At 37.4% G+C, this 14,337-nt stretch overlaps 1 protein-coding gene across 1 annotated transcript in view; it reads right to left on the bottom strand.

Annotated features, from left to right (window-relative positions):
* The window catches only part of LOC119504636 (centromere protein P), a 304,258-nt gene that overhangs the window by 265,712 nt on the left and 24,209 nt on the right, over positions 1 to 14,337 (bottom strand). Inside the window, exons 3-4 of the mRNA XM_037796963.1 lie at positions 13,106 to 13,194; positions 4,257 to 4,345 (exon numbers count right to left, since the gene is read on the bottom strand). Coding sequence (XP_037652891.1) covers positions 4,257 to 4,345; positions 13,106 to 13,194 — 178 coding nt within the window. The remainder of the gene's footprint in view (positions 1 to 4,256; positions 4,346 to 13,105; positions 13,195 to 14,337) is intronic.

Raw genomic sequence — 14,337 nt, forward strand, 5'->3', positions numbered from 1 at the left:
GGATATGTGTAGCTTCCTCTCATATGTTCAGAAGACAGCAATAGATGATGGATGATAGGGAGGGAGGGAGGGAGGGAAAGAAAGAAAGAAATGGTGGTGTGACAGGATGTTAAAGGTAGTGGATCGGGGTATCGGGGGAGGGGGGGTCGGGATATGCTGGAGTTCTATGTATGGGGTTTGTACTGTTTTTACAACTGTTCCTGTAAGTTTGAATTTATCTCAAAATAAAATTTATTAAAGAAAAAAAGAAAAGAGAAACTGTCCAATCTGAATAGTAGAGAAGAAAATGATTGTAAATAAAAGAACAGAACCTCAGGGACATGTGTGACCATCAAAAAACATTCAGGTCACTTGACACCCAGAGCAGAGGAAAAAAAAAGCACTGAGAAGAAAAGATATCTGAAGAAATAATGGCTGAAAACACCCCAAATATGGTGAAAGCTCAGAGAACCCCAGAGAGGAAAGAAGTTGATGCGTAGACATATCATAAACTGATGAAAACTAAAGAAAAAGAAAATATTCTGAAAGCAGCCAGAGAAAAACAGACACTTCATATAATGGAACAAGGACTGAAATGACAGTGAATTTCTCATCAGATACTGTGAAGGCCAGAAGGAAGTAAAACAACATTTTTAAAGTACTGAAAGAAAAGAACTGAACCCAGAATTAAATATCCAGTGAAAATATCCTTCAGGAATGAAAGCAAAATAATGCCATTCTCAGATGAAAGAAAAGGAAAAGAATTCATCCAAGTGAAACCACTCAAAAGAAATGCTAAACAAAGTTCAGGACCAGAGGAAAACCTGGAACATCAAGAATGAACAAAGAGTAATCCAACTGGTAAAAATCTGCATAAACAAACCAGACTATTCTCCTCTTAAGTTCTTCAAAATATGCATTGAAAGCAAGAATTATAACATTATCTGACGAGGGTTTCAAAGTGTGTGGAAGTAATACATATGAAAATACACCATGAAGAGAAGAGAATAAAGGGATTTATTTGGTGTAAGTTTTCCACATTCCATTTGAAATGGCAAAATATTAATTCTTAGTAGACTTTAATCCCTATAGCAACCAGCAAAAAATATATATATATATATACATGTGTGTGCATACATATGTGTGTGTGTATAAAGACAGCAAAAAATCAAATTAAAATAGAATACTAACAAATAGTCAAATAACCAAGAAAGCAGGAAAAGGAAAACAGAACAAAACAGAGAGAATAGAAAAATATATATATTAAATGAGTAGGCCTAAATACAAACATATTGATAATTATATTAAATGTAAATGCATCATAGACTTAAATGTAAAAGGTAAAACTATAAACATTTTTAAAATTTTAAAATAAAATTTTTGTGAGTTGCGGCTAGGCAGAGTTGTTAGACACATACCAAAAAACACAATCTAGAAGAGAAAAAAATGATGAACTGTACTTGAAATGATGAACTGTATTTAAAATGTACTTAAAATGATGAACAGTACTTAAATCAGAATTTAAAACGCTGCTCTGTGACAGAATGAAATGACAAGGGACAGAATGAAATGACAAGGTATAGAATGGGAGAGAATATTTGCAAACTGAATATATGACAAAAAACTTTTATTCAGAATATGTAAGAACTCTCAAAACAATAGTAAGAGTACAACCCAATGAAACAATGATTAAATGTCTTGAACATAAACTTCAAAGAGGATAAACAGATGGCAATTAAATACATATAAAGATGCTCAACATTATTAGCCATTAGAAAATGAGATAGACTACATACTAATTAGAATGGTTAAAATGTGAAAATTTCAAGTATTGGCAAGGATGCAAAGCAACTGGAATTCCAATTTCTTATAAAGTTAAACATACACTTACAAAATCACCCAGAAATCCTACTTGTATGTATTTATTCTAGAGCTGGAGTCAGCAAACTCTTTCTTTGAGGGCCAAATAGTAAATATTTTAGGCTTATAGTCCATACGCTCTGTGTCACAATTCATCCAGTCTACCATTATACCATGAAAGCAACTTTACATATTAGCTATGTAAAGGAATGGATATGGTTGTGTTTCAGAAAAACTTTATTTACACAAATAGGTAACTGGCCTGCAAATCAGCTTGCTCCCCCCTGCCTAAGAGAAATGAAAATTTATGTTCATACAAAACCTTCTAACTAAATGTTTATAGCAGTTCTATTCGTAATAGCCAAAAACTGGAAACAAACCAAATGTCCTTTAATGGGTAAATAGAGAGACAAACTGTGGTATGCCCATACTAAGAAATACTACTACTCAGTGATGAAAAGGAAGAAATTATTGATACATGCAACAACGTGAGTGAATCTCAAAGGCATTATGACGAGTGAAACAAGCCAGTCTCAAAAATTTATATCCTGTGTGGTTCCATCAGGAAATGGCAAACCCTGTTGAGGAACAGATCAATGGTTGCTAGGGTAAAGGACTGGAGGTGGGGGTCTTTCTACAAAGGAGAGCATGAGGGAGTTTTTTGGTGTGATGGAATTTTTCTTTATTCTGATTATGATGGTAGTTACATGAATCTACACTTCTGTTAAAACTGACAGAATGATAAAGCAAATGTGAAAAATGTTAAAATTGGTATATCTTGGTATCTGGGGCAGGAGGGAGGCATGTTGTACTTGACTGCTGCAACTGTCCTGTATCTTTGAAACTGTTTCAAAAGAGTAAGTTTAAGGAAAAAAAAAACAAAAAAACCCCATAGAAACATTATATATACATATAAAATAGCATAGATATTAAACATACTATAAAGTTAAAGAAAAACCTAATAGACATATAAAAAAGTCAATTTATTATATGCTAATGTAAATATATAAAAATTTTAAACTTTTTAAAAATTAGAAAAGGGTTCACACAGAAAACTGAGAAATGACCACTTCTGACAGTGAAGTTGAAAGTTCAATGGATGAGTTTAATAGCAGATTGGACACAAAATAAAGAAATAATTATCCTGAACTGGAATACAAATTTGAGGAAATTATCTAGAATAATTACAAGAAAACTAACCATACAAAAGAAGATTGTTTATTTTTTAAAAAGACAGGAAAATCTGAAAAACAGTTACATAGGACTTCTACAAATGACAAGTACCATCAGTGAAGCTGAAAATGCAATAGATGGGTTTAATAGCGTATCTGTCACAAAATGAAGAAATAATTACTGAACTGGAATATAGGTCTGAGGAATAAATAGAAATAAGCTCAAAGATGGAGAAAGAGAAAATATAAAGAAAGGGTAAAAAAGATGCAAGAGAGAATGAGGATGAATGTACATTCAAAATTCCAGAGTAAGACTCAAAAGCATTCTGTTTCTACTTAGGATGTAGAAAACTGCAAGAAAAGGTAAATCCCATCTTAACAGAAAAATCTGAATAATCTATAAAATCATAAACTCTCTTGAGCCCATCAGAGACCTGAAGTCTCAAGGTAACCAAGGAAATTTAAATTTTCTCCCTCCAAGGGGAGAAAGGACAAATAAACCACTCACTTTTAAGTCCTGGGTGGGGTGGGGGGAGGCCATCATACAAGTAGGTAACAAGAAATCAGCTAACATTTTAACAAATTCTTAAAGTATAAGTATGGGGTAAAGTGTCATGTTGGAACAGATGGAGTCGCAGATACAAGCAGACTCCACCACAAATACTGGGGTCATGACAGGATCTCAGAGAGGGAGCTCTCCTTGGTGGCCCAAGAATACAAGAAATGGCGAGCTGCTGTTGGAGTACAGGCCTGGAGCTTTACCCACCTGCCTGGGCTCTTTTTTTGTAAGATGCAAAAGCCTTAAACCGTGAAAGGAGAGGTGGCAAAGTCTCTTGCCTTCAGGGCTCAGGAAAAAAATACAATGCTTTCAAATTCCTGTACATGACTCAACAGCATTATGTACCTCTCCTTTACAGTTTTTAACACAGCTGAAATTCCAGATGTATTTCTGTGATTATTTGATTAATACCTGACTTCTCCACTAGGCTGTAAATTCCATGAAGTCCAAGGGTCATATCTGTTTTTGCTCACATTTTAAATTCAATGCCTAGCACATAGTGAGCATGCGATAGATATTTATTGAATAAAAGAATGACAGAGAGAATACAAGCTTAAATAGAAGCCATAATACTAGTGTTATACTTTCAGGGAAGTCTTATTTAATTAAAAAGAAAATGAAAAGATAAACTTAAAATTGTAGAGTGAAAACAGTACCTGAAAACATAAATTTGTAAAAAAGCTTACCTAGACACAAATCCATTTAATTCTGAATATTCTGTGGGTTCCATTATTATGTTGAGGTCAGTAACAACAGAAGATAAGCTCTCCTCATTCTAATATAAAGTAAAAAAGGTTATGTGTCAGAACAAACTTTTAAAATAAAATAAAATAAACAAAAATAATTAATAAATAAGCAAATGAAATGCCACTAGGTAGTAGCAAATGGATAGATTGATCAATAAATGATACTGAAACTATAGGTTATTTATTACAGGATAAAATCAGTTCTTCACCCCATACCAAAAACCAAAATTAACTTTAAATGAATTATTTAGTTAAATGTAAGCAATGAAACCATAAAATACTAGGAAAAAATACACATAAACATTAAACTGATTACTGAGGAGGAACTTTCGAAACAAAAACTAATAGAAGAAAAAATAAGTAACAATGATTATATGAAAAACTCAAAATACATTGTGTAAAAATAAAATCAAAAGAGAAACAATAGATTGAGGAAAATATTTGCCATAAACATCACAGAGATAATGAAAACTGAACTGCTAAAGGCAAAGAGTAAGAACTAAAAGTCATAGATAATGACAACTTACATGTAAAAGAATGATTTCACTAGTAAAAAGATAAATGCAAATTAAAATGAGATGACATTTTTGCTATAAAATGAGCAAAGATTTAAAAACATGAATGCCAGTGAAGAGGTAATGAGACAGTACACTCAAAACTGCCAGTGGGAGTAAAATGTGGTACAATCTTTTTGGGAAGTATTTTGGCAATGTTCAAGTTAAAATATTCATATTCTCTGCTCCAGCAATTCCACTTCTGGGAATCTATCCTAAAGCAGTAACAAATAAAGACAAAGGCTTATGAGTAAAGATATTCATCACACTACCACTTAAAACAAAAAAGCAGAACCAACTCTGGACCCAATAATGGGGATTTTTAAAAAATGGACATTTTAATCTGCAAATTCAGGGTCTTCCCTTTGCTCTAGCAAATTTTCTATTATGTATTTACATGTTATTTCTGTTTTACTTTTTTTTTTTTCCTTTTGTAATCCTGTTTTTGGAAGTGTCAATTACCAAATATATTGGTTCTCTGTTGTCTGTCTTCCGGATTTATTATCTTCTTTTCAATTCCTTTTATAAGTGCTTTTCTCTCAAGCCTATCCTCCATATTCTAGTCTTTGCTGCTTCTAATGTAGCTTTCAAAACTATAAGCATTTATTCTTCCTTCCCTCCCTGCCTCCCTCTCTCTCTCAGTTCTTTTTTCCTCTTGAATTTTCTTTATTCTTTCAGAGTCAGAGTAGTTTTTACACAGCATGTGTATTTCCTGGATTAATCCTTTCAAAGTAAATTCATCTACATTTTCTAATTAATTTTCTTTTTATGGCAGTATTTTTCACATGTCCTGTATGATGAGGAAAGAATTCTGTACCATCCTTGTGCTTTGCACTCTGTTGCTCCTACTCATTATTAACAGGAATAGACCTAAAAATTTCCACTATAGCCTGGGCACCAGCTGACTTGTCTCCTTGGATCATAAGATAGAGAAATGGATACTGATGAGTTACATTCTCTGCTTAGTTTTTCAGCTGCATCAGAGTATAGAAGGAATTTTTAGAGATGTTACAGTTTCAGTAGGCTGTCTTTGGGAACCCACAGCCCATCTAACCAAAACTTAAGTCCAAGAAGCAGCTGTACAACTCAATAATAAAAAGACAAACAACCCAATATAAAAATGGGCAAAGGATCTGAATAGACATTTCTCCAAAGATACAAAAATGGCCAATAGGCAGTATGAAAAGATGTCCAACAACATTAATCATCAGAGAAAGGCAAATATAAATCTCAATGGGACACACCTCACACTCACTAGGATGCCTATAATCAAAAAGAAATATAAAATCAAGTGTTGGTGAGGATGTGGAGAAATTGGAACACTCATACACTGTTTGGAGGAATGTAAAATGGCACTGCCACTTTGGAAAACAGTCTCGTCGTTCATAAAAAAGTTAAACATAGAGTTACATTTGACCCAGTGATTTCATGCTTAGGTAGATAAGCAAGTAAAATGAAAGCATGAGTCCACTAAAATACTTTTACCCAAATGCCCATCAATTGGTGAATGGATAAAATTGTGGTACATACATACAATGGAACATTATCCAGTCATAAAAAGGCATGTATTGATACACACTACAACACAGATGAACTTTGAAAACTTTATGCTAAGTGAATGAAGTCAGTCACAAGACCACATATTACGATCTCATTAATATGAAATGTCCATAATAGGTGAATCTATAAAGACAGAAAGTAGATTAGTGGCTGCTTAGGGTTGGAGGGTGGGCTGGGGATGCAGGAGTTGGAGGTGATAGCTAAAGGGCAAGAGAATTCTTTTTGTAATAAAAATGTCTTAAAATTGATGTGGTGGTTACACAATGTGGCAGTCTGGAGCTGTTATGTACCCCAGAAAAGGCCATGTTCTTTTTTTTTTTTTTTAAATTCAGTTTTATTGAAATACATTCACACACCATACAATCATCCATGATATACAATCCACTGTCCACAGTATGATAACATAGTATGCGTTCATCACCACAATCTATCTCTGAACATTTTCCTTACATCAGAAAGAACCAGAACAAGAATAAAAAATAAAAGTGAAAAAAGAACACCCAAATCATCCCCCCATCCCACCCCATTTGTCCTTTAGTTTTTATCCCCATTCCTCCACTCATCCATACACCAGATAAAGGGGGTGTGATCCACAAGGTCTTCACAATCACACTGTCACCCCTTGTAATCTACATTATTATATAATTGTCTTCAGGAGTCCAGACTGCTGGGTTGGAGTTTGGTAGTTTCAGGTATTTACTTCTAGCTATTCCAATACATTAAAGCCTAAGAGGTGTTATCTATATAGTGCATAAGAATGACCACCAGAGTGACCTCTCGACTCCATTTGGAATCTCTCAGCCACTGAAACTATTTCGTCTCATTTTGCATCCCCTTTTTGGTCAAGAAGATACTCTCAGTCCCATGATGCCGGGTCCACATTCATCCCCGGGAGTCATACTCTGTGTTGCCAGGGAGATTTACACCCCTGGGAGTCGGGTCCCACGTAGTGGGGAGGGCAGTGAGTTCACCTGTCGAGATGGCTCAGTTAGAGAGAGAGAGGAAGGCCATGTTCTTTTAATGCATCCCCGTGGGTACAGACTGTTGTGGATGGGACCTTGTGGTTAGGTTATTTCAATTGAGATGTGACCCAGCCAATCCAAGGTGGGTCTTAATCCTTATACTGGAGTCCTTCATGAGAGGATAAAAGACAGAAAAAACCCAGAGTGCTCAAAGAGAAAAGCCCTGGGGAAGCTAAGAGAGGATCCACAGAGGAAGCCCCTAGAACCAGAAGCTGAAAGCAATGAAATCCAGGAGCAAAGGAAGGATCAGCAGCCAGCGGCCATGTGCCTTCCCACATGACAGAGGTGTCCCAGAGGCCAGCAGCCTGTCTTCAGAGTCCAGGTGTTGTCCTGTTGATGCCTTAATCAGGACATGTTCATAGTCTAAGAACTGTACATTTTAAGTTAATAAATCCACATTGTAAAAGCCAACCCATTTCTGGTATATTGAATTCAGGCAGCTTTAGCAAACCATAACACACAACTCTGTGAATATAGTAGAAACTACTGAACTGTAGTCTTTACATTAATAGAGTGTGGATGGATAGATGGATGGATGGATGGATGGGTGGGTGGATGTATGGAAGGAAGGAAGGAAGGAATGGAGGGAGGGAGAGAGGAAGGGAAGGAGGGGGGAGGAAGGTAAGAGTGGGGAGGGAGGGAGGGAAAGAAGAAGTAAAGAAGGAAGGGAGGAGGGGAGGAAGGAAAATAAAAGAAGAATACCCAACATACAGCTGGTCTCTTTTTCTTGTATATGGGGATATATGTTGGATTTTGGCCTTTTACCAGTTAGGATAAGTAGGCCATCCTTTGAGATGGCAAGGTCAACTTAAAGCCTAAGATTTACTGGTCCTTTTTTGGTAGTCTGTGCATTCTGCTCAGCCGCTAGAAAGCTGACTCTCAAGAGATTGTTTCCCATCTCTCTCCTGCCTGTCATACTGCTAACAAGTCAATCCTCCTGGGTCAGTAAACAATGGAAGTGACCTTAAAAAAACAACCTGATTTAAGACTAACACTCAAATATAAATAAGTTCTTTCATGAATTAGAACAAATGTATGACACTTGTGCAAAGAGGTAACAATAGGGTGGTATATGGGAAAAAGAACCCACTGCAAGCTATGGACTATAGTTAACAATATCTTAATATTCTTTCATCAACAGCAACAAGTGTACCACACCAATACTACGGGCCAATAATAGGGGGGCATAAAGGGTATGGGGTGTTTTGGGTTTTCTTTTTTTATGTCTACCTGTTCTTTTTTCTTTTTGGAGCACTGAAAATTGTCTAAAATTGCATGTGATGATTGCACAACTAGGTGATGATGTGCGATACTGATTATACACTTTGGATGGATTATATGGTATGTGAATTTATCTAAAAAATTTTGCATTTTTTTTAATTAAAAAAACAAAACAAAACTGACTTGACGGTTTCCCAATGAGCCTTGAGAAGCATATTTCTTATTTTACCATAACCCATTTAATTTAAGTTCATAATTCTCATTCTTCTCAACAGTTTAAGGCTAATAGGTAGATGACTTTAGGAAAAGGGTCTCATTAACTTTGCAAAATTTATATAACACTTATGAGGCATCTATATTAGATTTCATGCTTTCCTTCATTTTGGTTCAAATTTTATCATATCAGGCAATATTTCACTGGGTTTCAGGGACAAAATTATGTAAACATACTTATCTGCAACTTTTCCCCCCAAAATTACCATGTCTTTGATTTATCTATCATGCTGTATGAAATTTGAAATGAATACACATGTTAATTCTGATGTTTTTGCAACTTCTCACAAAAAGTACAATGTTAAGACCAGTAAATAAATCTGGGGAATAGAGATCTATGCATCAACCACTTTTTTTTTTTTTAATTTTTTTTCTTTTATATTTGCACCAACCACTTTTGACAACAAGAGGCACACCAACATTGGCTATCACTCAAACTCTCTGGGTATATTTCTGTATAAAATAAGGGGGATGACCTAGATAATCTATAAGGTCACTTTTGTTTCTGACATTCTGTTAATGTGATATTATTACAATAATATCTGTAAAGTGAAAGAGTTTTTTTACTTAGATTATTTTTAAAGTTTCTGACAGCTAAACTTCTCCCTCTAGTGGAAATTTTGTTTTTTAAAAATGTTTTAGAGTATGGAACTTTGCTGTGACTTCCCCATTGTTTTCTCTGTCAGTATCAACTATAAAATTTTCCTTAATATGTAAAATGGTAAAACTATTTTAGAGGATAATTTGGCACTATCAGTCAGAATTTATATGTACACCTCTTGACTTAGCAATTCTACTAGAGGTACATTCACACAGGTGGCCTAGGATATGCTAGGATTTACCATTAAACAATATACTAATAATGAAGAATTCTCATTACCTCATTATGTCAGAATTCTAAGCAACAAAGAACAATAAGACAGTCTTCTGTTCTGTTTCTCTCCAGGCAAGAAAATCTAGGAACCTCATATAAGCCTTATCCCTACAACCTAGATGACTCCAGAGTTGACTGTCACTGCTTCCAGCATCTTGATTACTAGTCTGGTCCTCAGGCAGAATCATATAACTGGAAAGTTTCGACCAGAAAGAAACAGTGTTCTTAATATAGCCCCAAGGGATAGCACACTCTGCATATAACTGTAAGTAAAACTAAGCAGTTCAAAAGCACCTATGTACTATAAAATGTGAATACTGACAATTCACGTCTCTTCAGAGACCCAGCAATTACTGTGTTCTATATCTCTCAAAGAATGTCAATAGTTCTCTCCTTAGATTTTTTTCCTGCATCACCTAAAGCATGTGTGATACAAACTGCTAGTAGTCCCCAATATTTGCACTCCTTTTCCTTCTTGTCCCAATTTTACATGCATAATGAAAACTAAATTTCCCAGCCTCCCTTGCAGTAAGTTATGGCCAATAGAATGGAAAATGATAGTTGTTCCACAAAACACCCAAAAATTATGGGCAAATTCTAGAAAGTGGACTTCAAAGGAAAAGTGAATCCTTGTTTGCCCAGTCCCCTTCCTGATAACAGAAGTGCTAACATAACTGCACCATAATTTGGAAGCCACATGTGGATGATGGATGACCTAATGAGCATGAAGTAAAAATTCTAGCCCTTGAAAATTTACCTTACAATTTTGTTTAATAAAAAATAAACTTCGAGTACTTTGAACCATCTTTATTTTTATGTCTTCTGTCATTTGCAGCTCAACTAGTTCTAATTCATTCAACATTTAAGCTAATTACATAGCTTGAGGCCATTACCAAATGGTGACAAAATTTTCCATCATGCTTTGGTGGTAAGGGATCAGGATATCAGCTTAAAACACTGTTGCTAGGGAGGTGAAGTCTGGGCCGGAGCATCACTGCCTGGGAGGAGATCGGGATTGTGGCCCCAGCAGCAGGGGTGGCAGGGCCCCCCTGAAGGACAGCTGCTGCTTTCCTGTGCAGCCATGGTCCTGTCTGCACTGTCTCAGGCAGGGAGGCTAATTGGTCCCCAAGTCAAGCCAATGCGGGACCAGGAAGTGCCCAGTATGAGTCCATCCTCCTAAGTACATCGTGTCATCAAAAACATCTTCTAGGACACAGTCTCATCCTTAATATAACTCAGGATGGGATCAAACTTTATTGTGTCTATTAACTCTCTCAGGCCATAGCCCCACTGCACACTGACCAGACTTCAACCACAACCCATGCTGTAATGTACAACTCCACCTCAACTTCAGAGGATTTTCTGTTTTCAGATAGATTTGTGGATCAGACCTCCCAAGTAAGAGGTCTACCTTCTGTCCAGATAACCCACAGAGTGACTTGCAGCAGATGTATGTCTTGAGCACAAAAAGTCTGCAGAACAACAAGGCTGCAGTGACATGCCCGAGCAGTTCCGTGATGAACGAGACTGCAGACAGAACTGGACACTCAATTATGACTACACCAACCCACCACAGCTTGCAGGCCTGGCCTGTGAATGGATGCCAGGATGCAGGCACATAACCACCCTGAGTTCAAGATCACATTAGCCACAAAGAAAGGAAATGTAGGTGGCCAGACTATGTGACCTTCTACAGGTGAGACAATACCCAGGGGTTCCTGAGTGACCCAAAGAAGACCTGGGTGCTAGCACAGGTTGTTGTCTCCAAATCACACCTCTTCATTTGGTTCCATGTTCTGTTTTAGCCTTCAACAGATGATCTTTGAGGTCAGGCAGAACAACATTATCACCCTGGCCTGGTGCCAAACTGACAACAGTGTAACCTCCTCAGTACCACTCCTCACCCATGCCCCTGATGTGAACTCTTCAATAAGCCTTGGCAATGCCACACTGCAGATTTTCTTGGTCACCTTGAAAAGTGATACTCTGGAGTGGGGTGCAAGCTCTATCATAGGTTGAGAGGCCTAGATACCCTCAGCCTGCCAGGGCCAATGGTGGCAGCCGGGACACAGACTGCAAAGAAAAGGAGAACAAATTCCAAGCCTGGATACCTAGAACTGATTACTCTAGACTAGTCAGGGGGTGGTTGACACATAAGGAGTCCTGCCTCCCTGACATCAACCATCCTATGCAAAAAGGGACAACACGGGGGACTATTTTTGTGGCTGAGGACACAGATGCCTGGGACAAGAAGGACAAATCCTGCCTTTGGCCTCATATCTGCATCTGACCCTAATGCAAGCAGGTGGCATGCTCATTGTATTTGGTTGTGGCGATTACTCTACATCCACTTCAGTTATGTGATGAGCTGATGAAAGCCAAGGCAGCCTGCAGGCTCTTCTGTCCTCTCTTTTGCACATATTCCATGAAGTCCCAGCTGTCAAAACCAACTGGTTGAAACAGCTTTCTGCCCTCAAGGCATGTGCCCAGCTTGGTCAGTTCTTGAAATTATGCCTGGATCCCACTCTTCTAGGAGCCATCTTTAGAAGTTTCCTGAGCCCTTCTCTTGCCACATCCTGGCCAGGGAGATACGTGTTACCATCCTGTCCACTTCTTTTATTTCATGTGAAAGTTCTTCAAAGACAGCCACCTCCCCCTGCTTTGTCTCAGCAAACAGCATCAACATGCCAGCCATGAGAGTGAGCCACCTGGAGGGCAGCAGGCCAGTCCACGCAGGCTTCAGATGACTCCGACTTCATGAGAGGCCCTGAGCAGGCACAATCTAACTGAGCTGCTCCCAAATCCCTGATCCACAGAAACTGGGTGAAATAGTAAGTGTGTCTTATTGTTTTACACTGTTAAATTTTGGGAAATTTTTAAGCAGCAATAGACAACTAATATAGTTAGTATATCAGCTAACTATCAAGGGCATTCAGGACTGTGTCACTACCTCAGGGGCTTGAAATGGAAGCCCAGAAGCAGCTTGCTATCTGCCCTCCAATAAAGCACTGTGATCTCAGCAACAACTGCACAACATGAAGTTGACGGTCTACTTATGTGTATGCGTATGTGTGTGTGTGTGTGTGCGTGCGTGCGTGCGTGTGTGTGTGTGTGTCTATATATATATATTTTTTTAAGTGTTACCACTTTCCATGAATGTTCTAGGAGGGAGTCCTGGCTCATGAATTCCACCTTGGTTATGCCACTGCTGGAGATTGGAGTATGGGAACTGTTTATTTCATAACAAAAGCATCACTGTTAATACAACATACTCGTATAATTTACCTGAATTTCCAGAATCTGAAATTCAAGTTGAAATGTAACCTTGCAGCAATTTCCCGATAATCTGTGTTTTTGAAGAACTTTCTTTATATCTGTAAATAAGAAAAACAAATATTTTGATTGCAAATAATTTTCTTCAAACACTTATGATTGTGTGAATGCCTTTAATACATGTCGTTAATGTGAGAGGGTGTACATTAGAATTTGCATGGAAAATGTCTGGAAGAATGTACACCAAATTCATTACATTTGTGCACTAGGATGAAAGACAATTTGTATTTTCTAGTTGTCAATTATACTAAAAGTTAAGGTTAGAAATAGAAACTTACTAATATAACCCTACGCAAGTATGAACATTGTTAACTGTCAGACTGTTTACATTTTTTCAACATCATCTAGTTTTGGATACCACAAAAAGGATACTGAAACTCTTACAGAGGTATTAACATAGATGTACTTAAATGTACAAATGCTTTAATCTTATACCTATAGCTTACTAAATTTGACATGTTTACCCATGTAAATACCACCCTGATCAAAATTAAGAACTTTTATAGTGCCCTTTCCCAGAATATACCCTATTTCCAAAAAGTAACACTATTATGACTTTATCATCACCTGGCTTTGCTAATGAAGATATTTTTAGAAGTGCACAATTCTACTAGAATAAAGATCACAAGAAAGATGAGTGCAGTCTACTCTTGGAAACCAGAAATCAGGTGGAAGAGCTGGGTATCACATGGATAAGTAAAGCTGACCTGGCAGGCTCAGGAAAACTGAAACCTTAGGCAGCAATGGGTGAAGCCCAGAGGCAAGCCAATTTAAACAGCAGAAACCAGAAATGCATTCTGAATTGGCAGCACCAAGTAACTACATGTAGGGGTGAACTTGTGATTCGAAATAGAAAGAATGGTTAAAGGTCTGTTTAACCAAAATGGCATAGTATGAAGCTACAGGGGCCAGTCCCTCCACCAAAGCAACCAGTGAGCTGGAAAAACTATTTTAAATAAAATATTTTGCAAATCTGGAACCTGCTCAGACACTGAAATCAACCAGGGAAGTGCTTGATGAAGGGAGAGACTGCTGATCTTTCAGTGTGAACCAACAACCAAACCCTCAGCCCTACTGTGGTCTGGGGATAGTGGCCCACTATCTGGGAGTATCTGGCTAGGGCCAGAGCGGCCAGTAGAGGCTTTGTCTCCAAGAATTTGAAATTGCAGATTTTGATCGGTCTG

This window comes from Choloepus didactylus, chromosome 10 (assembly GCF_015220235.1).
Source record: "Choloepus didactylus isolate mChoDid1 chromosome 10, mChoDid1.pri, whole genome shotgun sequence".
In the NCBI taxonomy this organism is placed as follows: Eukaryota; Metazoa; Chordata; class Mammalia; order Pilosa; family Megalonychidae; genus Choloepus; species Choloepus didactylus.